This window comes from Spermophilus citellus (genome assembly GCF_964194105.1).
Source record: "Spermophilus citellus genome assembly, chromosome: 8".
In the NCBI taxonomy this organism is placed as follows: domain Eukaryota; kingdom Metazoa; phylum Chordata; class Mammalia; order Rodentia; family Sciuridae; genus Spermophilus; species Spermophilus citellus.
The window spans coordinates 116,711,104-116,736,276 of record NC_138189.1 but is presented as its reverse complement, the minus strand read 5'-3'; the positions used below and the strand labels follow the sequence as shown (position 1 = coordinate 116,736,276).

Below are 25,173 nucleotides of genomic sequence, written 5' to 3'. Positions count from 1 at the left end.
TTTATTGCGGTAATACTGGCATATCTTTGCTGATGGTGTCACCAGTGACGCAATTTTTCCAAAGGAGCCGTCAATTGGCTTGGTGTCGTGGCATTTCTGTATCCTCCTCCCTTCTACTAGTGATGGTCTAAATTTGGGGGCCAACAGAGGTGAGGCAAAGAACCTCACCCCCCCACTGGCACCAAGGCTAAATTTGGGGGCCAACAGAGGTGAGGCAAGAACCTCACCCCCCCACTGGTGCATAGGCCTATCCACAAGCATGGCTGAATGCTGGACCGGTAGTCAGCGACGGGTTGCTCTGATTACAGTGGATTCAACCTAAGACAGGAAGCTGACGCCTAAAGGTCAGTTCTCCCATGACGGGTAAGAACCATATGTTAAATTGGACAACCTACCAGGCACGGTCCCTAGCCACATTGCTTGTTGCTTAATTAAACAGAAGGGGGCAGATGCTAGGAGCCACAAGCATATATACGATGTATGGCACCTTTGGTTGTAAAGTGACGCCAGCTAGCCACTGAGATGATTATGTTAAAATTTACATTCATATGCAAACTGGACTCCCGCTGTTCACCTTGGCCTGCTACCGGACTCAAGTTACGGGACTTTACGGGACTGCTGGAGAGTTCCCATTGGTTGGGGAAGGATAGTAGGAGGGAATTCCGGAGGAGGTGGGAGGAGACGGGGGGGGGTTCCGGTCGGCGCGCGGTTCCGGTCGGACACCCTCGTGGGAGGACCGGTTTTTGACTTGCTGGCGCTGAGAGTGTTAGCGGCTTTTTCAAAATAAAGTTTTGTTCCTGCTTGATTGGCTCGTGATTCTGTGCCCAGCCAAGACTGCGGCACTTGGAATCTATGAATTTGTGTCATGAAGTTCACTCATCAGGGTGTGCACTATTCGCTTTATTTCATAAAAATTAACAAACATAAAAGGGAGGAACTGAGAAGACCTCTACAGAAGGCTGGAAAGCAACTTATTAAAAAATGAAGTTCAATGGCATGATGAGTGGGTTATAACTGTGAGCAGAGAAACATGTCAGGGAAAAGATAAAACAGGGGCAGAGGAGTCTATCCTGAGAAAAGAAGCTCTTTAAAAAGGTTCCTGGAGATAAGGAGAGCATGTCAGCTTACTGGGTGGGTCCCAAGGAAGGAAACATAACTGAGTTGGAAATCAGAGATGAAAGAACTGGCTCAGAAGCTGGGAAGTCAGTAAGAGGAAGCATCCCCTTCCAAAACTGCTAGAGTAATAAAGAAGTGTCCAAGATAGGGATTGAGTAGAGAAACTAAAAGGAGTTTACAGCATTAACACGTATGTCACGGAGGTACTCATTAATCTCTAGCAATTTTATGTCCAATTTTATGTAAGTGTGCAATTTTCTAAGAAGGGATTCATAGCTTTCATATTCATTTTGTTTGTTTCTTTTTCTTTTTCTTTTCTTTTGCCAGTGCTGGGGAATCAAACCCCCGGGACTTGTGAATGTAAGACAAACACTCTACCTCTGAGCTACACCCCCCCAACCTCAGCCTTCAGCTCTTCAATTTGCTAGACTGTAAAACTCCATGGGGGCAAGGAATGTTAACAGTCATTAAATCCCAATTCCTACTGTACCCAGTAGGATCTGTACATAGTAGAATTTAATATATGTTGATGAATAAATCTATCAGTAATTAGGTCAGTGCCCCACAAAGATTAAGAATCTTTTGCTTAGAGGGACAGTTCTCTATATAATTAATAAATCAACTGGTTGAATTTAAGAAGAAGGTGAGAAAGGCTTTAATTCTTGCCCAAAACAAACCTGCTAATATTGAAGCTGGAGTAGGAAATATTTGGAAGTAGTAGGTTAATATGTACATGAATTAAAAATGAGGCTCAGCACACTCAATGAAGGCTGCAGCTGGGAACAAGAGAAACTAAATACTTGGGTCAGCAAGGTGATGGTTGAGACACTAGCGGGAGCCCACAAAGCAAATGAAACTCTAATACAGATGATGTAAGGGAGTTAGAGATTTGCTTTTCCATTGTTTACTTATACTGAGACATAAAACTCAAAAAAAGGTTTAGATTAAGTCATTCAAACTAAATTTATATTAAACTGATAACTGAGGAGAATAATCCCTGTGACAGATGCGTTACAACTCACTCTATGTATTTTAATCACTTAAAAATGCATAAATCATAGAAAAATCAAACCAGTACCTTGGATTTTTCATTTTGTTTTATTTCATAGAAAATGTAAAGAGAAGTGCCCATGCTGTTAAAATTTATCTTCACAGCAGATAAAATCACTTTAAAAGCACATTTCTCTAAGAATCTTTAAACCTTGGTATTCACTTTTGTATTCAAACAGAGTGCTGTCCTTACCTCACTGTCCCTTGTTGACAGGTTTATAACGTTTCACATGCACACTCAGCCATTTACAAACAGACCTTCACAGTCGTTTATTAGCGACTCACCTCACAATGCTCTGTGTGTCCGTCCCCTCTTTCATTTTCTTTGCTATAAACAACAGCAACAAGAAAATATCACAAAATGTCCATTTGTTTTATGACAATGCCTTTCATCTATTCATATTATGACTTCATTTATTTTAAAATGGGCTGAGTAGCTCTAAACTAAAATTTTTAAAAAATATTTATTTTTTAGTTGTGTTGGACACAATACCTTTATTTATTTGTTTTTATGTGGTGCTGAGGATCGAACCCAGGGCCTCACATGCACTAGGTGAGTACTCTACCACTGAGCCACAACCCCAGCCCCTAAACCAAATTTTTTTAAAAATTCAAAAACAAAACATACAGAAAAAAAACCCTAGTCGCACAAACAAACATTATCTGTTCTTAATAGCACCATGGTATAGATTTTCTATTCTAAGTATTTTCCTTGCTATGAAATATCCTCAGTCAACATAGTCCTTTAATTCCATTCTTCTTAGTTCTTATAACACACATTGAATTAAGCAAACAAAAAAGATTTTTTTTCATGCCCCTGAAAACAATGTGAAGAGAAAATTCTGAAGTTACCTTTCATCGGACATCAGTTCAATATCATCAGGTCCAGGCTTCTCATGTGACCTTGTGGAACTGAGACTTTCCACGTTCTGCAACAGAACAATTATTGGTTGCCCAACAGGCATAGCGTAAGAAATATGCAACAGCAGACTGTCCTTTTTTTAAATTAGAAAAATCAAATAATATGTGGATATAAACTAATTATAGTTCTCATATCTTCATTAAAACTAGTAAAATTAGGACACTTTATTATATTCTGCTTGTATAAAGTTGAATATTATGTTTTATTGTTCTTTAACAAAGGGATCTGAAAGCATCATGGAAATGGTCACTGTGCCCTAGAATGTCTTTTATAGGTATTATGCATCTTTTATAAAAACTCAACAGCAAAACTCATATTGTCAGAGAATTGGGATGGTTAAGACTAGAATCAAAAATGATAATCTCAAATCTAATTAAAAATTGATGTAAATTCACTGCTTATTTAACATTCTTAAAGGATAAACTGCTGATATGATTTGGGGGTAGTATGTAACTTATTCCTAAGTTGTAAAACATCCATAAAAACAAATGGAGTTAAGAACTTTTCTTTCTACAATATTTAATATTATTCTTTACATTAGCTAAGGTTGACAAAATACAACTAGAAAATTTACTTTGAATAGTATATATTTCAGGTTGACCAAATGAGTTTATGCTTATCAGAATCAGAGACATATTTATAAAGTTTTTTTTTACTGCCTCTGTGAACACAGGCCAATGCTTTCTAAAAATAATTCAGGTGACCGAATGCAGAAAAAGTCATTGCCATGAAGGATTAAATGTGCTCTTGTTTGCTTATTTGCAAATTTAGTAGATTAAAAAATATAGCTGTCTTGGAAATTTGGACCTGAATTTCATTGAACTCAGAGATTCACATCTGCATCAAAGGGATTTAGGCATAACCCACTTATCTCGTGACATCCAGATAAATAAAGAGCAATCGTGGAAGCATCATGTGTTCACCTACTTATTAATAACCTACCATTATGAAAAGCCCTTTAAGAATAAATCTGGTTAAGGTTCACAATGATCCCATGAAATTGGCATATATAAAAATCTCCATCAAATAAACATATAATCAGAGTAGAAAATTAATCTTTGGCGTGGTAGGTGAGCAAATTATTTTCTGTTTATGTTGGTTTGGCCAGTTTGTCTGGAATTCTGCTTGACACCTGGGCTCCATCAAAGAACAGAAGGGAGATGGCATAACCGAATAATTATGATAGGAGCTTTGGGGTCGGAATGCCTGGCTCAGAATTCTACCTCCATCAACTGTCAACTGTCTTTCTCTTTGAGCCTCAATTTCCTTATCTGGAAAATGGAGATGACAACTCTGCTTAACAAGAGGTTGCCAGGAGGATTAAGTAAAAGAATACATGTAAAGCTCTAGAATAATGCCTGGCACACTGAATGAGTATTAGCTGTTATCATTATTTCCAAAGCTCTGAAACCTGCACGGAAAACATTGCACTATTTGTCCACAGTTAAGACAGTGTCCCAGACACTGGAAAGATAGTGTTTGCGTCTGCCATTAGAATACTCATAATTTATATTGTTAGATAATTTTAGAATGGATCTGAGAAATAAAAAAATAAATATGGCAACTTTGGATTATATTTATATCTTTAATGTTGGAGTTAGAAAAGCCCTCTCTAAAAGGGCTCCCATTAAATCAAAGCAAAATAGCTCTTATTACCTGAATGTGACCTTACTGATAAAGAGGGATGTGTCTATGACAAAGAACTTTTGTTCTCATTGGTAATCTTCAATAGATTATCAAAATCTTTAGTGAAAGATCTAGTGCAGCAGTATTAGGTTTTCCTGAGGCTCTGAAACAGAAATTCCTAGGGAAAGCATGGTCCTCTTCCTTCTTCTTATTTCAAAAGTGTTGATGAAGTGATACATTTAAAGTGATATGTAAATGAGTATTTCAGAAGAAATCAACATTTTCATATTAAAACTAAGAAATATTCAGAAAAGAGAGATCAGAGAATAAGCCATAAATAGTTTATAGATATTTATAGATATTTCAGTTAGATGATGTTAGAAGATTGATTTTCTCTTCCTAAACAGAAAAAAATATATAATTGATATAGATTTTTGAAAACTCTAGAAAAAGTTATGTTACATAAAAGAAAGCTTTGCAAAAGTACTGATTTACAGGGTTACAACAAGTGGTTACCACAAGTGTTAACTTCAATTCCTTCCTGTCCTCTTTTAGTGTTTGTTCCATACTTTTTTTGTTTGTTTGTTTGTTTGGTACCAGGTATTGAACTCAGGAGTGCTTAACCTCTGAGCCACATCCCCAGCACTTTTGTGGATTTTTTCACTTAGAGACAGGGTCTTGCTGAGTTGCTTAGGGCCCATGTTTAAGCGCTCTCCAAGAAGCTGGGTGTGGTGGTGCACGCCTGTAACCCCAGCAGCTAGGGAGGCTGAAGCAGGAGGATGACAAGTTCAAAGCCAACCTCAGCAATTTAGTGAGGGCCCTAAGCAACCCAGTGAGGCCCTGCCTTTAAATTAAAGGGGGAAAAAAGTCTGGGGATGTAGCTCAGTGGTTAAGGACTCCTGGATTCAATCCCTGATACCAAAACAACCATCCAAACAAACAAACAAAAAGAGCTCTTCTGGGATATGAGTTTTTACTGGAGTCATTCACAAATGATGACTTTCAGTACTGTTCAGCAGTTCTCTCTAAAGCTTTCCCACAATTTCTGTTGTCATGTTATTTTTCCACACATTGGAGACTGTTGAATATTCATAGTCTGGTTCAGGACCCAGCATGCCAGCACACAGTGTTCCTCTGCTAAGGTTGCTGGGTTGCACCTATACCTTTGGAAATGGGGGACATCTGAAGAATGTTCAAAGTACTCCAGTTTTTGCAAAACAAAACTTGACAAGCGTAGTAAGGATCTATGAAGACATTAACAAAAGTACTTATTTTTGTAAGCACAAAATGTTTGGTAAATTCTAATTTTCACTCTTTGACTAGGATTTAGGGAGGAGAGATGAAGGTAAAGAAAAGGATCAGTAATTCCTTACTTCATTGAGATGAAGGAAAGGGAAAAAAGGTCACATACAGGTCAAAATAAGGCTGAAACTCAGATCACTCTGCTGGGAGGTATGTCACTAGACTTTCATGTATGCTGCAGCTGCTAACAGTACTTACCCTAGGAAAAATATTCACATCAGGCCTTTTGAAGGTTTTGAATGGTTTATGTCCCAAACCCATCTCTAGGTGTAGTGAAAGACTAGACCACTAATGTATGCATTTATTAAAGGTTAAAGTCATAAAATTCTTATAAAAATGATTTATTGCATTAATTTTTAATTACTTTTCCAAATTTTGACTCCTTTAACAGGTAATAGGAACTCTTTTTAATATAGTAAAGAACAGACTGTGACATTAAGCATAATTTAATGAACTTGCTTCTTGAAATTTTTTAACCAGATAAGGCCTAGTTTATAATCCATAAAGTTCTGACTCATATTAGTCCTACCAGTGACTTTCAAAACACAGATTCACTAGCACATAATATATTGGATAAATTTGGGGTGTAAGAAGGAGTTCAATTTTATTTTATTTATTTATTTTTAATTTTTTAATTTATTTTTTTTATTGGTTGTTCACAACATTACAAAGCTCTTGACATATCATATTTCATACATTAGATTGAAGTGGGTTATGAACTCCCAATTTTACCCCAAATGCAGATTGCAGAATCACATCAGTTACACATCCACAATTTTACATAATGCCCTATTAGTAATTGTTGTATTCTGCTACCTTTCCTATCCCCTACTATCCCCCCTCCCCTTCCCTCACATCTTCTCTCTCTACCCCATCTAAAAACTGCTCTCCTTCAAATAAAAAAAAACAACCAACTGCTTTGAAATACAGCTAGCTTTAGACTGTGGAATTTATTTGTAAATTTCTTTTTCCCCCTTCTCTCTGTGTTAGCATTGAGAGCTAGACTCAAAACCGGTTTGACGACTGACTGAAGCACTTGAAAACACTTGGAGCAAAAACAAATTTGTCTTCTAAAATTGTAAAATGCTGACAAGGCCTTTGTAGAGGACACACACACACACACACACACACACAAACAAAAAAAATGCCCCCTTTCCATAGACAAACAGGTCAAACTGAAGGCTGCAGTGAGGCTGTTAGTCAAAACAGGTTCTTCCTCTAACCTTGAGCTCTAAGAGAAGGACAGTGTTTGATATAGTCTTGTTAACAAAGGATCAATGGCAGCACTGCATCCCTTTTCTTACTCTTTTGTACATCTTATGTTTTATTGCTTAGAACTGGAAAAGCTAATTCATATTCAAAAGAACTGCTGGTATTATAAAGGAGGCCCCAGGAATAGCTTGCCAGCTGTCCCCCCACTCACTCTAATTCTACTTTCCTTCCACTGTCATAGGCAGCCATGTGCTCAGCAACAACACACTACCTCGCCACACCTGGGGTTAGACAGGACGTCTCTCCAATAAGATATGAGAAAATGACATATGTGGCTTCTAGGTCTGGCAAACAAAATGCCCCCACCAGGGACATTTCTTGATACTCATTCCTCCTATGAGCTGGGAAAAGATGTGAAAACCACCAGAGTGTTCTAAAAACTTTTTGCTGAAGATGGCAGGGATGCATTTGGCTTGGGTCTCTGAAATACTGCAAGCACACCCTCTCAGACCCTGCCCTGAACTCCTGCTGCAGATGATCACTTGAGAAAGAATTCATTGTGTTTGAGACAGTGAGTTTGGGGCTTTGTGTGAGACAAATTACTGTAAACAATACAGCAACCATTCGTTCACTCATGTTTTCCAACTTTCCTGTGGGGTAGGCTGGTACATGGAGAACCAGACTCCAACTATAGAACCAGACTCCATTGTTTATATTTCTTTCATTTTTATTATAGGTTCCATCTGACTAGCAACATGACACATCAATTGACAAAACACAGAGATCAAAGAGCACAGCATATTCTTCATTATCTGATAGTATGCAAAGGAAGGGAAATCTAGATGTGTTCATAAACATGGTGAGGAGGACTTAGAGTTAGAAGAGCATTCACTTTCCTTAGATGAAAGGCAGGCTGTGGTTGGAATATAAGATGGCACTGGGGACTGGGGTTGTAGCTCAGTGGTGGAGCACTTGCCTTGCACTTATGAGGCACTGGATTCGATCCTCAGCACCACATTAAAAAACAAATAAATAAAGGTACTGTGTCTATCTACAGCTATTTTTTTTTAATTTGAAAAAAAAAAAGATGGCACTGGAGAGGAACAGTATAAGTGTTTCATATGATGCCCCCTTGATTCCACCCTCCCCTCCCCCCTTTTTTTTCAGTGCTGGGGATTGAACCCAGGGCTTTGTGCATTCTGGCCAAATGCTCTACCACTGAGCTACACCAGCCTGTGAGAAGGCCTTTAGATCAAAGTGGTTTATGGTCAAACCACTCCACCATCCATTAGACTCCATCCTCTACTGCTTACTCAAGAACACTGCTCCTGCAATGTGTCCCCCTCTCTTGCATTACCATTTCCCACTCTCTATTGGATGACATTGCACAAACATCTACAACATCACTGACTATTAAAAATCCTCCCTTAATATTCCCCTAGTTGATGCCTCATTTTTTCCACCTCCGTAGAGCAAAACCTATTCAAAGACTTCCCAGGCTTGTAGTATGCATCCAATTAATTTCCTCCTATTCCTGGCCCATCTAGCCAGCCTTTTATTCTCCCCCTTCTCACAGAAAGACTCCCCTCAGGGTAGTTGCAGGTTAGCCACACATATGTGAAATGGTCACTCACTCTTCTAAGTTTCTCTTGACTCAAATCTCAAAAGGTTGCGCCCATGTTGTGCTGGTAATTGCTAGCTGCTGTTTCTTAGTCTTCTGATAGTACCTTCTTATCTGCCTACTCTGTATATGTTGGGAGGTCTCAGGGCTCCATCATTGGACCGATTTTTTTTTTACGCTCCAGACTCAAACCCTAGGTTTCAGCTCATCCAGTCTCAAGGCTTTAAATGCCAATGGTATGCCAAAACCTTCCAAACATAGTTATTTCATCTTTTCCTGAACTCCAGATTAATAAATCTAACTGCCTATTTGACTTCTCAAGCTAACAAATGCCTCATGCTTAACATATCTAAATGGAATTTTTGATACCCTCCACTACTCTTCCTGCAGTTTTCTCCTTCTTAGTAATGGCAACTCCATTCTTTTAGCTACTCCAAAAGTCTCCAAGTTGTCCTGTTCTCCCTGCTTTCTTTGTACCCCACATCCAATCCATTAGAAAATCCTTCTACTTCAAAATATATCCACAGTCTGATCAGTTCTTACCACCTTCATTACTATCACCTGGTCTAAATCAATATCACCTCTTGAATAGGTTATGTCAATTATTTTACTTCAATCCTTGTCCGTCTCTTACCACCTCTGTGCTCTTCTTAATAGCTGTCAGAGGGATCCTTTCGTATGGTAAGTTGGAAAATGACTTCCTTCCCTTTCTCAATCCTTTAGTGGGTCCTCACCCTATTTAAAGTCAAGTCTGAAAAATGACCATATAAGCCTCAATTAGCCAGGACTCCTGATATATCTCTGACCTCATAACCAATAATGCTCTTCTCTCAATTCCGGGTAAGCCTGTGATCCCCTCTGCCAAGATATGCTTTCTCCAGATAACCTGATGCCTCATTCCCTCATCTCTTTCAGGTCCCCGCACAAGTGTCATTCTCAGTGCAGCTGGACCTGATGGTCTGTGCAATATCAATCCTTAACCTCCTACCACTTCTGCTCCTCTTTGCTTTATTCTCTCCACAGTCAGCATGTTTTGCATCTGACATACATTACTTGCTTCTTATCTGTCTCATCCAATGAGAATGTAAATTCCAGGGAGGACGAGCATGTGTCTGTTTTGACCACCAACCACTGTGCCCTTAGCACCTACAACAGAGCTTGTCATATGGTCCTTATGTAACTGAAGGAATGAATTATTATAATTGTTCTGCAACAGATAAGGTGGTCTGGAGAGCAGAGAGTGAAGGTGTGGAGCTATAGGGGTTGGCCGCTTTGAATTTCTAGGTCAGTAATAAAAGAACATGGGCTAAGTAATGTCAAGACAAAAGGAAAAGGGAATATCACATTTTTAATAACATAATCAACTATATTTGACAAATAATTAGAAGAATTGGTAGTAAGAAGAAAGAAAAGACTTAGAAAAATGACTAAGGAGATGATGATGTGGTTGAATGAGGTAATATCCTGAGTGAAAAAGAGATCAAAGACAAAAAGACAATGAGTTTGGTTTTTAAAGTCAACATATTGACTTTAAAGTGCTATCTGGAGTGAACTGCAGGAAGAATCAATCAAATGGTGATTTGAGAGACATCTGTAGAGAGTTGACATCTGGAACTAAAGAATTGAAGAAACTCTCAAAGTTCTAACAAAGAGATATGAGGCAAAAATGTGGATGACATTAACATCCAAGCATAATTTATGGAAGATTAGCTAGTAAAGGATACAGTAGAGAAGAACATCATCACTGTGGTGAGACAGGGAGAGGTCAAGGCCACAGAGGCCAAGAGGAGAAGTTCTGAGAAAAAGGGACAAAGCAGCAAATGCCACAAGGACTTGAGAAGGTCAAGGACTACACAGATGTCATTGCACAGGGGTTCTAAGAGCCAGTAGTGAGGCAGCAGCTTTTGCAGATAAGTGGGACAAAAACTGAATTACATGGGTTGATAAGCTAGCATGAAAACAACTGAAACTAAATGGGTAGACTGTTCAAAATATTGGATAGCAGTGTGAAGAAAAGAGGATATCACGTGTGGGAAGCCATTCTGACACGTGATTGGGCGGCTCCCGTTAAGGGTCTGAGGCGCTTTGGCTGTGTCGAAGCTTTCCCGACCCTTTCCTGATGAGAGAGCCCATCCGTGTGGGGGTGTGCCTGACCACTGACCCCGGAGACCCAATCACTGACCCTGACCTTGGAGTGCAGCCCCCCCTCAGCCTTCATTGGATGGAATTCTCCCCTGAATCTCTTGTTCCCCAATAAAAGGCTACTCCCCGGCGTGTTCACTCTCTCTCTCTCCTGCTAGCCCAGAGTAATCCTCGCTGCCCTGCTGGGCGGTTAGAGGAGGGAACCAGAGAGGGGAGCCGTCTGGGACCTAGCAATAGAAATAAGGTAACTGAGTCTGTGTGTTTTATTTCGATCTCTTCTAACTAACTTTATGCCTAGAACCTCGTTAATGAAACCACTGCGCAGGCCGCGTAGTAGAATCACGGCAGATGGAGGAAAAAGAAGCTAAAGTATTCACTGTGTCCACGTTCACTTATTATTGAATATAGTTAGTTGCACTTAAATCTCACACAAAAAATATATTAATATCTCCCTTTTACAGGTGAAGTAACAGAGGCTAAATAACATGCTTACTTGCCATAGCTCGAAAGTGATAAAGTTGGAACTGAAATTTAGGTATGACTGCAACACTTATTCTCCTTTCCTTAATCTTGCCTGGGATTTTAGACACTGAGTGGACATTTTTAATAAATAAGAGAGCCTCTACATTTTGATTTTTTAATATATTAAATGCTGTGTTTATTGCAGAATTAGTATAATCACATAAGATATGAGAGACGAGAGAAGAGTAACAATTATGTGTATTACCACTACCACCATAATGCAATTATGCAATCACTTAGGTATATATTTTCTTTCAGTCTTTTTCCCCTAAGAATGAATCCTTCATATATATATATATATATATATATATATATATATATATACACACACACACACACACAAACACACACACAAATGTATGTGTGTGTAGATATAATACACATACACACACATATACAGTATGTGTACACATACATGCATATACTTATGTGCACACAATGTACATATTGCTTCATAGCCCACTTTCAAAACTGAGGGACAGTACAGTGGAATCCCCACTTATGTGTGAACTAGTTGTCTCATCCGCCGCAGCTCATTTTCCTCATATTTAGAATGGAAATAATAGTAACAATAACTCCCTAGAGATCACTGGGAGCATAAAAGTGATAAAGCATTTCAAACACAATTTGTCAAATACTTTCCATTTTATTACTCTTCATAACTGTAATTTTTAATCATTGTGTAATATTTTGCTGAATTAAACATTTAAATATTACTTAAGTTGCTTCCAATTCTCCTTGATTACATACAGTCTTGTAGAAACAGACTAATACACACAGTCTTTTCCATGTTTAAGATTATGTCCCCAGTAGGATTATTGAACATAATACATGACTGAGGTATGGCTCTCCAATCACTGTTAAACTGGGCCCTTGAGGGAAAGATTTTGGATATAAAGACACCCTTTACTAGACCAACAGAAATGAGTCAATGAAAAATGTGTGCATGTGTGAGAATGTGTGTGTGTTGCTTGTGTGCACGGTGGGGTAGGTGGAACAATTTCCAAAGTTGCTTTTTGGCTAGTAGAGGTTAAACTTGAAATTTGGGGAAACAAATTGTGATTTGAGCAGGTGAGAAAATAAAAATGGACAGAGACCTAGAGAAATTTTGAAGCAAGGCCAGAGAAGTTGCTGGAACATGAGTTGGCTGTCTCAGCTTCTCAAAGCAAAGCGGGGAATGAAGTCTTCTGAGACAGACTGCAGGGGACAGGTGGAGCTAGAGGATGGGAGAGGGAAAGGCTGGATGGTGGCAATAATGGAGGTAGAGCAGAGCTTCCAGACGCTCTGACTTGAGCTCACTACCCCTGGTCTCAGAGCTCTGAGTTATCTGCAGTCTCTTGGCCTCAGCTGGTATCATATCCTTGAAAGGTGAAAGGATGGTGGGGGCGGGGGTGGGGATCTGCTCAGACGGCTCCCGCTGTGCAGGCACCAAATCTGTAGGCTGCCTATTGTGGTCTACATCACCTCCTCTTTGGCTCTACTGAGATAACTGTAGAGTCAGGCTGTCACTGTCACTGTGAAGTCAGGGCTGTCACTGTGATGTCAGTGTGAAATCAGAACTGTCACTGTGTAGTCAGGGATGTCACCCTGATTTCAGGGCTATCACTATGATGTCAGGACAGTCACTGTGAAGTCAGGACTGTCACTGTGTAGTCACGGCTGTCACTATATAGCTAGGGCTGTCACTGTGATGTCATAACTGTCACTGCAATGTCCAGACTGTCACTATGTAGCCAGGGCTGTCACTGTCAAGTAATGCTGTCACTGTGAAGTTTGGGCTCACTGTCACTGTGAAGTCAGGGCTCACTGTCTTCAGCTACTCTCTGTCTGTTTTCCATTGAAAACTGGGTTTGCTTCCTCTGTCTGCCAGCCCTGCTCTCACTGAGATCACCCTGGAGCTCTGCTTAGCTAAACCCAGTGATCCAACTCATGGTCTTCTACTCCCCCTATCATCTGACCCTCCCTTCTCCTTTTAAAAAAATATTTTTCAGTTGATGATGTACTTTTATTTTATTTATTTGTATGGGGTGCTGAGAATTGAACCTAATGCCTCACACATGTTAGGCAAGAGCTCTACCACTGAGCTACAACCCCAGCCCCCCTTCCTTCTCTTTGAGACACTTTGTTACATACATGGTTTCTAAAATACCAAACTTACTTCTTTTTTTTTTTTTTTTTGGTACCAGGGATTGAACTCAGGGGCACTCCACCACTAGGCCACACCCCCAGCCCTATTTTGTATTTTATTTAGCGATAGGTCTCACTGAGTTGCTTAGTGCTTCGCTGTTGCTGAGGCTGGCTTCGAACTCACGATCCTCCTGTGTTAGCTTCCCGAAACCTGGGATTACAGGTATGCACCACCGCACTCTGTCTGGCTACTCCTCCTTAAGTCTCTTTCTGGTTTCTCCTCCCATCACTTAAATGTTGGTGTGCCTCAGAGCCAAGCACCCAGGCCACTTCTCTATGTACACATTCCCTGGGTTATCTCCTCCAATGCACTGCCTTTAAGGTTCATCTGCAAGTTCCGATGATGCCCACATTTGTATAGCTGCTAAATCTTCCCAGAAGTCTAGGCTCAGAAATCCAATCACCTGTCTGATACTCTTTTTTAGAAGTCTAACAGGCAACTCAATTTTAACATGTCCAAAACTGAACTTAGGATACCATTCCCAAAAGTTCTGTCTTCCTCATCTCTTTAAACTGCCCAACACCAATCTTGTCCAAGGTCACACACACTGCCTCTGGCCTGGCCTCAGTTTAAACTGTCATTTCAAATTTAAATCATGGCAAGAGCTTCCTAACCAATCTCCAGTTGATACCGTGGCCCACTTCAGTGTCCATCCTTGACACAGCGGTACACCAAATCCAAGTCAGTCAAATTACCTTTCTATCAAGAAACCTCTGCTGGCTTCTCATCTCACCCAGAATAAAGGCACCTTACTCACTTCCTCTGCCCTCCCTTTGCCTCTTTCACTTGTTTTACTTGCTTCCGACCACAATGGTGTCTCCGTGGGACCTGGAACATTCCAGATAACTGACTGCCTTGGACCTTTGTACCTGCAGACCCAGCTCTACAGCTTTCTTCCCGACATCCTCTTGGTCTTTATATTCCAACGTAAGATTCTCAGGGAGGTCTTCTTTGACCTCTGTATTAAAATTGCATCCTCTGTCCCTAGCAATTCCTATCACCATTCTCTGTTTTAGTTTTCCTCCTGGTGGTTATCACTATCTTATATACCTTATGTTTCACTTATGTATCTTGATCATTGTCTATTTCCCTCATTAGAATGTAAGCTCCCTAAAGGCAGGAATTTTGCCTGTTTTTCCTTAATGCTGCATCCCTAGGACATAAAATATTTTCTGGCACATAGAATATAATTATATATAATTCTTTTTCTTTCTCTCTTTTATCTTTACTCCTTTTTTCTTTCTTTCTTTTAGGTATAAAAACAAATGTATGACCTGAGTGTAAAGATTTTGAAATGGGGCAGGAAAAGGTTTTGAAGGAAAATTGGGGAAAGTAAAAGTAGAAGGTTAAAAATAAGTGGAAAGTGAGGATACACAACAGCTTTTAGGGTGCAGTCTAAATACTAGTCATCGTTGTGTCCCCTGGTTCTACTCTGGTGGTTACCTGTGAAGATTAGATTTTAAAATTCATGGAATAGGAGAGTTACAAAAGATCTTTGAGAACACTCTCACTTTACAGATGAGGAAGTTTTTCTTCTAAGTCATGTTGGCAGGTTTTAAATTATTCATTGCAACAAAGACATGGTCCACTGAGCTCAGCTATGCTAGCATGTGACATGCACAATCCTGGAATGAGGAAGCTGGCAACCTGAGCAGAGACAAATCCTTTCATACACAAAACACCAAAACGGAACAAGGATCTTTCCTCCCAGTGTTTTTAAACAATGAGAATGTCCGTAGTTTTATTAGTCAAACACACATTCTAAGGATAAATGTCCTTTTCTGCTTATATTAACTGTTCCTAGCTATGTAACTGAAGACAATACTACTAGTGGGAAAGAATTATTGATGGGTTCAGTTCATGGGAAAATAGGCAGCCTGTAGTTTTGCTAAATGTACAAATATCCAAACACAGAGCTAAAAAAAACAGCCAGAGACAAAATAGACTAGAGAATCTGTCCATCAAACTGAAAAACATTCTTTGCAAGCTATAAAGCCAAGCTTCAGACTTTAAAAAAAAATTTTTTTTTTTAAGTTGTAGATTGACACAATACCTTTTTTTTTTTTTTTTAATGTGGTGCTAAGAATCAAACCCAGTGCCTCAGATGTTCTAGGCAACTTCTCTACCACTGAACTACAACACCAGCGCCAAGCTTCAGACTTTTTAATCACCATAAATATCTTTGGCAGACAAGCAAATCTTCGGCCAACTAAAGAGTTAACGGAGTTAGCATCATTTATTTTATTTAAAAATTTACTTTTTAGGGACTGAGAATATAGTTCAGTGGTAGTGTACATGCTTAGCATATGTGAGACCCAGGTTTAATCCCCACCAACCTCTCCCCACATACAACTATTTTTCTCCAAAAGGAAGAATTATATCATAAATGTTAAAACATAGTTAATGTGTAATGATTCCAAAACTTAAATTCTTTACTCTGAGAACCATATCAGATATAATTTCAAAGCTGAAATTCTTTGAGAACTATATCAGACATAAGTCAGAGGATGAATATTTCTGTCCATTTTAGTTTATCAGTTTATTTCTAGAAACAAAATATCAAGACATTTGGCTGGGGAGAGTAACATAAACATGTTTTCTCTTAGATTTGCATTTATGTATATTGTACTTAGGGGAATATTGAGAATCTATTCTGAGCACAGAGAACAATGGGAAAATAGGCAGCCTGTAGTTTTGCTAAATGTACAAAAATCCAAACACAGAGCTAAAAAACCAGCCAGAGATAAAATAGACCAGAGAATCTGTCCATCAAACAATAAAAACGGGTTCTTCCCTTTTTTTTTAAATTAGGGACTCTAATTCATGTTTTATCATAAAATTTATCTGCAGTTAATTTTTTGTTAATTGTTTTAAGCTAAAGGGAACTAGAAAGCATTTTGGCTCTTACTTTTCAGTGAATGAGATAAGACGATGGATATTAAATAGTTATACTGAATAAATATTGTTATTAACTGAACCATGTGTAAAAACTTATATATTTAATTAATGACATGAGCTTCAGGTCTGAGGTAACTGGATGCAGGTGATTAATTTCTTTTTGTTTCTCATTAATTTGGAAAAACATATATAAATTTAAAACTAAACCTCCAAACATGAAGAGATTTCTGAACACAAAGATAGTTGATTCTGCTTTCCTATGTATTTTTCTTTCACTTTGCTTTAAGTTCATTCATTAATTTTTTTTTTTTGCATATTCACACAGACAAGAATAAACAGAATGGGGAAAATAGGAAAATGCTTTCTGAACAATTGTATTAAAAATAAAATGTAAAAACGCTCATAAAATGAGATGAAAATATAACATGGAAATCAAAGTGTGTGTTGTCTCTTATTACTTTGGCAGAATAACATATTGCTTACTCTAAATTTTTATATTTATTAAAGGGAAATACAAATGTATATACTCAGTAGGTCTAAATCCTCTCTCAGAACTCATATTCTATAATTCTATAAAACTCAAGACTGAAATTACTTTTTTATTTTTTATAAAGTAAGGAAAAGAGCTGTGATATTTCTTAACAGGCTACAAGTAAAAATTATGTAAAAATATTCACTTACCACAAGGCTGTCTTGATTTTCATGGAGCTCAGAAAGTTTTGAACTGGATTTTTGACGTTTAGGTTTGCTTCTTTCTCCAATATAATCAGAGGTGTTCTCATGTAATTTTTCTACTTCCTGAGTATTCAAGATACACTCATCGAGGCTGTTGAAGCCAGAAGGAATATTTTCTTTGTTGATAAGTCCCCTTGAATTGAAGAAAAAGCAGCTTAATTTTATTTTAAAGAGTAAAGGAAGTATTTTGTAATACTGCCACTGAATCATATACACCAGATGTCTGAAGAATACCCAGAAACTTCAGTTTGCATCTTTGATGAAAATCTCAGTAGAGATCACTCCTAAGGCTTCCTGGTTCCCCAATCACATTAAAATAAATTATTCCTACAGGCATTCCTAGTGGCAAGGGCTGTTTCTGCCACAACTTTTGTATTTTACTAAAAGTAATTTGTATTCAAATAGGCAGAACAATGCAAGTTTTTAATAAAATTTCCCATTATCCATGGTAGGTGTTAATATATATAATTTTTAATATTATAAATTAATACAATGTATGGGGGAAAATCAAAAGGAAATACAAAGTCTTCTCTAGAGTGGGAATATTTTATTTTTATTTTAGAATGGGAATATTGATGTTCTCAAATAATATACATTCTAGTAGAAGCAAAATATATTAATATTTAAATCTCACTGAATTAGATAATCTTGGTAGAAATCATATTTTAATAAAAACTGCTGGGCTTGGTGGCGCAGGCCTGTAATCCTAGCGGCTCAGGAGGCTGAGGTGGGAGGATCACGAGTTGAAAGCCAGCCTTAGCAAAAGTGAGGCACTAAGCAACTCAGTGAGACCCTGTCTCTAAATAAAATACAAAACAGGGCTGGGGATATGGCTCAGTGGCCTAGTGCCCCTGTGTTCAATCTCCAGTACCAAAATTAAATTTCTTAGAAATCCTTTTTTTAATTTTTGCAAATAAAAATGGAACAAATTAAACCATCAGCATAACACCATGGCTTGGTAAGGAAGAAATGAATGAGATTTTATTCTCCCTCATAGTAAGACTGGGTTAATGTATCTAAAACTGTATCTTGAAATAAATTAATTAAACAGTAAAAATAGATACCATATTTTACTGTCTTTTCAATCACATCTCAAAATGAAAGATAATATTATTTATTCTGCAATCTAAATTCACATCCTTGGGCTATAATGGAGTCAAAATTATGAATTAAATACTATCATAATATTTTCAAAGTTATGTTATCTTGGGTAATTTTTAGCCCTAATATTTAATTTGGTCTTATTTTTTACAAGTCATCTCTCCTCTTCCTCCTCTTTCTCCTCCTCCTCCTTTTCCTTCTTTTTCTTCTTATTTGATAGTAGGTAGATTGAAACCAGGGTGCTTTATTACCAAGCAAAATCCCCAGTCCCTTTTATTTTTTATTTATACTGGGGATTGAACCCAGGGGTACTCAACCACTGAGCCACATCCTCAGCCCTTTTATTTTTTATTTCAAGGAAGGGTCTTATTAAGTTACTTAGGGCCTCACTAAGTTGCCGAGGATGGCTTTGAACTTAAGATCCTCCTGCCTCAGCTTCCCAAGTTGTTGGGATTAGAGGCATGTGCCACCATGCCCAACTCCTTTTTAACGGGGTCTGAAGTTTCTGAGGGTCTCAAAAAGATGATGATGCTGGCCTCAAATTTATAATCCTGCCTCAGCCTCCATAGTTTCTGGGATTATAGGTGTGTATCACTGCAGCTGGTTTCTTTTCTACAACTCTTAATGTGGAAGTTATACACGTTTGGCTTAATTATGTAAAACATGATCCATGAGAATGACCTAAGCATAAACTAATCAAAGACAGAAAGCAAAGCTAGCAGGGACTAACGTGCAAGCTCACACTCCTCCTCTGCACAATGAGAGAGCACCTTTGGTATGAGTTTGGTCTTAAACTCAGAATCACTTGTTTACTACTTAAGTTCTGTCTTCTTATCAGTCTTCATGTTTTTCCTAACTTCTGGGATATGTGTCCAGTTATAATTTTTTCACAGTGGTCCTTTCAAACTTGAAGATTGTTACAATGGACTGCATTGTGTCCCCTCTCAATTCCTTTGTTGAGCTGACACCTACCATCCCAGTGACTTGGAAGGCTCCGGCAAGAGGAACACAAATTTGAGGGCATCCTTAGTAATTTAATGAGAACTCATTTCAAAATTTTAAAAAGGTTGGGTTAGGGCTGGGGAGACAGCTCAGAGGTAATGCACCCCTGGGTTCAGTTTCCAGTTCTACCAACAGAACAAAACAAAACAATTTTATGTCGAAGTCCTAATGCTCAATGTGACTGTGTTGGGAGACAAGGTTTTTCAGAAAGTAATTAATGTCAAATGATGGGGGACCCTAAGCTAATATGAATGCTGTCCTCACATGCACAAGAAAAGACACCAGGAAAGCAGGTGCACAGGGGAAATGCACGTGAGGATACAGTGAGAAGATGGCTATCTGCAAGCCAAGGAGAGAGTTCTTGCCAGAAACCAACCCTTCTGGTACCTTGATCTTGGTCTCCCAGGCTCCTGAACTGTGGGAAAGTCAATGTCTGTTGTATAAGCCACTCAATCTGTGTATTTTGTTACAGCAGTCCAAGTGGAGTAATATGAAAGCAAAAAAATATTTTTAAAAATAAAATGAGAGTTTATTTTATAATCTTTTGGGACAGTGTCTGAAATAAATCCTTTCAAAATAAATACATGAAAATCTGATAGTGCAGTTGTGCTTATTGTAGAAATCCTGTTCTCCCCAAAGAAAAGTCTTTGTGTTCATGTGCATCAATGTGTGTCAGCCATTGTGCCCATGTGGAGCATGTATACACCATTTCTTAGATTTGATGTGAACTTAGATCTTTGGGCTTCTCATTTTCATCACCTAGGTTTCACTTCCAGTTTTTTTTTTTCAGGGTTTCCTCCTCACTCCTACATATATATGTAATATCCTGATACTACTAAACTATTTATTATCCTGCCCAATATAGCATGCTTTCTTTTTTACTTCACAGAATTTTAGATATACTTATACATTTAATTTATTTATAGCATTTGGATTGGTTTTCTATTTCAATGTGTTTTGGAAGATTTAAACCATCTTCATTCAATTGATGCTTTGCTTTTTTGAAAAAAAAATATTATTACAAATTTCTTCAAATATGCAAAGTAGAGGGATTATCACAAAAAACTTCCATTTACCCATCAACAAGATACTACAACATTTGTATTTACCTTGTAATGGCAGAATTTTTTAAATATATATTTTTTAGTTGTAGTTGGACACAATACCTTTATTTTTATGTGGTGCTGAGGATCAAACCCAGTGCCTCACACATGCTAAATGAGCATTCTATCTCTGAGCCCCAGCCCCAGCCTTCAGAATTTTTAAATAAATTAATTAACTCAACCTTTATATATAACAAATATGTTCCTTACAGTTTTACGTTTTTAGTGTAGCAAATAATATGAATCTGGTTATATTTCCTTATGAATTTAGACAAAGAACAAATCATTTGCACCAAAATGATTTTCATTATATTTTATTTTGAAATATAATCATCATTGGCTTCAAGGATACTTTTTAACTGGCTGCAGTTCTAAGTTGTGAGAGGTAAACTGAATTTCTATTTTTTGAAATGGCTTTCAATCATTCCATAAGGCTAATAGTTTTGAATAGAAAATTACAAACTCTAGCTTAATCTTTCCTTATTTTTAAAAACAAAGCCTGATGAAAAGCTTAAATAAATGAATCCATTATGTATAAACATATACTATGAATAACTCATTTACCATAAGCTATTTTTGACATCACAATTTGTATATTAATGACTCTCCTGGGGTTACTAAAGGGGACCTTCATGGTGGCATTTCAAAGTCATGAAAGGAGGAATCTGAGACCAAAGTGGAAATGCTGGATGAATCAGCCAAGTGGAAAGGTATTAAAAGTAAAAAGATGAATGAAAGGAAAGAATGGAGCTAAAGGGAAAAAGGTTCAGAACAAGAGCCTTGGGCCAAGGAAAGTAAGAGAAAGGATGAAGGAGAGGGGGAAAGAGGAAAGGACTATGGGTCTGGGTCAAAGCTGGGTCAGGGGCTGGCATGGTGGCACATGCCAGTAGTCCCAGAGATTTGTGAGGGTGAGGTGGGAGATGCAAGTTCAAGTGTAGCCTCAGCAACTTAGCAAGGCACTGCATCAAATAAACAAACAAATAAATAAGGGCTCTGGGGAAAAGTACCTGAGCTAAATCCCTAGTCCCTCTCACCCCCAATACACAAAGCTGGGTTGGGCAAAATTGTAGCTCTGGGTCATACAAATGAGCTTTGCTCCTTGAGGACCTGGGGAGCTGAAAGAAGGCATTGGAGGTGGGCTTGATGGTTAACTATTCACATTTGATATGACCTAGTGGGTTAGCTGGGATGGTTGGGTATTTCACAGTGACAAGGGTGATACAAATAAGGAGTACTGGAAAGGGACTTCTGCATGTCTAGTCCATGGAAAAAACTATGGTGGGACTGTTTGTAAGTTAGCTTGGTAATAGACAGTACCCAAATAGTGTATAGATATCTATCCCCCAAGATTCTCTTATTCAGTGTTCAGTTGTGACTTAACCGGGACCAGGGACCAAAATGAGCAGTGGAGGAAAAACCAGAGAACAATTGAGGGTGGGATTGGAGTTCTGTGGGCATGGTCTGCAGATGATCAGCCTCTACCACTCTCCATCTCCTTTGGTTCCTCCAAGTTGCTAATTAAATACAATCCAGATAACTTCAGCAAAAAATGTCAGCCCATGGACTTGGGAAATTATATTTAAATTCAGACATATTTAAATGTCTCATATTTCTTGGCCCTGTCTGGCCCCTGCCCGTTTTTGACCTTATCCCCACTGTTCACCATCTGCTGCCACCAACCACCCACATCACCCTGTTCTTGCTATCTGCACACTACCACTTCCCACCCCTACTTGCTTTCCTTCTGTCCAAAGAGGGTGGAAAGCAAGATGTCATATACATCGAGGATATTTTAAAAATGCAAAGTGTTGCTACATACTATTCAGCAAAAAACAAGGCAGAGGGTAAGAAGAGTGGTAAATGAATAATTCATACTTGCTGTATAATAAAACATAGGCAGAACACTAATTATATGCCTAACATTTTCTATAAAACTCAGTCAGTAGCCAATTTTAAATGCTATAGTTTTTCTATTTTCTAAGTGGAAGGTTACAAACACCCCTCCTATCCACCAGCTCTAAGACAAACGTTTTCTTTAAAAAAAGTACAGTATAAGTAACTGGTAAAGTTAATGGGTTTTTATCATTAATAATGCTTTATTTCTGAGATTACATTTGTTAATATAGATCTTAGCATCTCAATGCTATACTGCATGGAATTTATTTATCTTTTTGGTTTTCTTTAAGCCAACAGAAGTTTTTTTGTTTTGTTTTGTTTTGTTTTTGCCTAACAAATATTTTGATGAAGACTATGATTCAGGTGAAAAAAAAATGAGGGGAACTTAGGTTTTGTTTAGTTTTTGACTTTAATAAGGAATTTAAAACAGTAACAGTGATAAAAATAATCTTAGAACTTTCAGGAAGAATCTGAATATAATCTATTATCTGTGTAAAAAAATTATTTTTCTCATGAATTTAAATTGTGATTATTAAATAATTTGAATGGTAGTTGTTCATCTGTATTTTACATTGAATCTTTTTAAAAGAATTTTTCTCTTTATTTTTTAATTGAGCAGATTTACTAACGTGCTTATTAACAGAATTTTATGCATCCCACCAAAACAAACATGCAGAAATAGTGTTCCTCCCATTTGAGTGCTTATAGTAACCAAAATAGATTTTCAAATCATTTTTTCTTATAGTAATTACCCTAAAAAATCATCAATGTAAGTGCTGTGAAAAAGTAAAATTTGAGGGGGGAAAAAACCTTTTTGCTTATTTACTATTAAAAGAAAGATTGATTCAACTGAAGGAAATAGTTCCTAAATTTTGCTCAGTCACGGAAGTAACCCTGAATTTAGCATCTCAGTGATTATTTGCCCAATTGTTTGGAAGGTGGGGTGAGTGAGAATCACCCTCTGTTGGTCAGGAGTTGACCAGCCTGGGAGATTATGCTGGGAATCTAGGTTGCCCTTTGTGTAACCAGCAGAAGTGGTCTGTCTTAAGGTATGAAAGAAGAACAGGACTTAGATAAAGCTTATTAGAAGTGAAAGAAGGTTTCCTTGTTCCTGGTCAATATAGTCCATTTTATGTGCCAAAAGTGCTCACCAATAGTTCACTCTAGGACATTCAAGAGTGCTCATAGCCAGGCATGGTGGTGCATGCTGTACTCTCAGCAGCTAGGGAGGCTGAAGCAGAAGGATGATGAATTCAAAACCAGTCTTTGCAACTTAGTGAGGCTCTAAGCAACTAGTGAGAACCTGTCTCAAAATAAAATATAAAAAGGGCTGGGGATGTGGCTCAGTGGTTAAGCACCTCGGGGTTCAATCCCTGGTATCAAAACAAGAAGAAGAAAACCAGAGTGCTCATGTTAGGATCTCAAAGAACCCATGAGAAGTCTTCTTGGGATAGCATACTTTTTTTTTTTTTTAAACCAGAAATTGAACCTTGGGATGCTCAACCACTGAGACATATCCTTATGCTTTTTATATTTTATTTAGAGACAGGGTCTCACTGAGTTGCTTAGTACCTTGCTGTTGCTGAGGCTGGCTTTGGACTCACAATCCTCCTGCCTCAGCCTCCTGAGCCATTGGGATTATAGGTGTGTGCTACTGAGCCTGGAGCTTATCACTTTTTTTGTATAGTGAAGGCTTTGGAAATTGTGATCCTCATCCATCTTTTTAAAATGAGGTGATACTCAACTAAAGAAAATAAAATATATGGGACATTTTCTTAAGGTATATCCTAGTGCCCTAAGCCTTTGTTGTATTACTATTCTAAGAGTTCATCAGAATATTGACCCTTAATACCCTGAAGATTTTGGTTGAAGTGGTAGAAGATGAAACAGAAAGAGGACAAGAGTGGTCTTTCTTAGCGACAAAAATGGAGCTTTTTTGTGGCCATTTCTATCAGTCCTTCATAGGAAACGCTGGGAGATTTGACTTGAAATGATCTGTTCGTTTGTCATCCTGAGGGTCCTTTCTGTTCAGTCATTTTGACTCCTCCCTTTCTGCTTCTGGAGTCAACCCAGGTCCAGAAGTTCAATGGGCGACCTTGTGGGCATCCTCCATCTTTTGGGGGGCAGGTCCCAGGTTACCCTGGCCACTGCCTGTGTGCTTTACCTCTGCTCTATATCAAATCCTTTAATGGAGATTAAAACTCCTTGTAATACCCTTCTGAAATGCGTACTGTGAGAATGCCTTAAAGTTAGTCATTAAAATTAGAAAGAAGTTCAGCTTTTTGTCTTTTGATTTGACTTAAACTCAATCTTTCTTACACTAAAGCATAACCAAGTGTCAGACTATTTCAGTGAGATTCTTGTATTAATCAGGTCAATATCCTGGTTCATCTTCTGGTTAATAAACTAGTCTAACAGTCAACTTAATGTTGACTAACGAGGAAATAAAAATGCCTCTGGAAAGGCATATGTCCAGTTTCTCCTCCCATGGCTCAGGATCTCTCTAAATAAGACATTCCAGAGGAAGATGTGAAAACGAATTAAATCAGAGGTGGTTTCCCACAACGCACAGAACATCTAGAAGAAACAGGTATTTATTCAGTCGCCTATGAATTTCTAAATGTGAACTAAGTTTAGAACGGTCAAAATGAAAACTTTGAAAGTGTTAACCTAAATACTGAAAAGGGAGAGAAGCGAGAGGAGTGACTGGAATATAGCAACTCATTCGGCTGTGTGT

At 38.1% G+C, this 25,173-nt stretch overlaps 1 protein-coding gene across 4 annotated transcripts in view; it reads right to left on the bottom strand.

Moving 5' to 3' along the window:
- FAM13A (family with sequence similarity 13 member A) overlaps nt 1–25,173 on the bottom strand; it is a 332,113-nt gene that overhangs the window by 42,715 nt on the left and 264,225 nt on the right. For all 4 annotated transcript variants that reach the window (XM_081303803.1, XM_081303804.1, XM_081303805.1 and 1 more), the window contains 3 exons: nt 17,281–17,467; nt 3,019–3,095; nt 2,452–2,494 (listed from right to left, as the gene is read on the bottom strand). In XM_081303803.1, the coding sequence (XP_081159929.1) occupies nt 2,452–2,494; nt 3,019–3,095; nt 17,281–17,467 (307 nt within the window). The remainder of the gene's footprint in view (nt 1–2,451; nt 2,495–3,018; nt 3,096–17,280; nt 17,468–25,173) is intronic.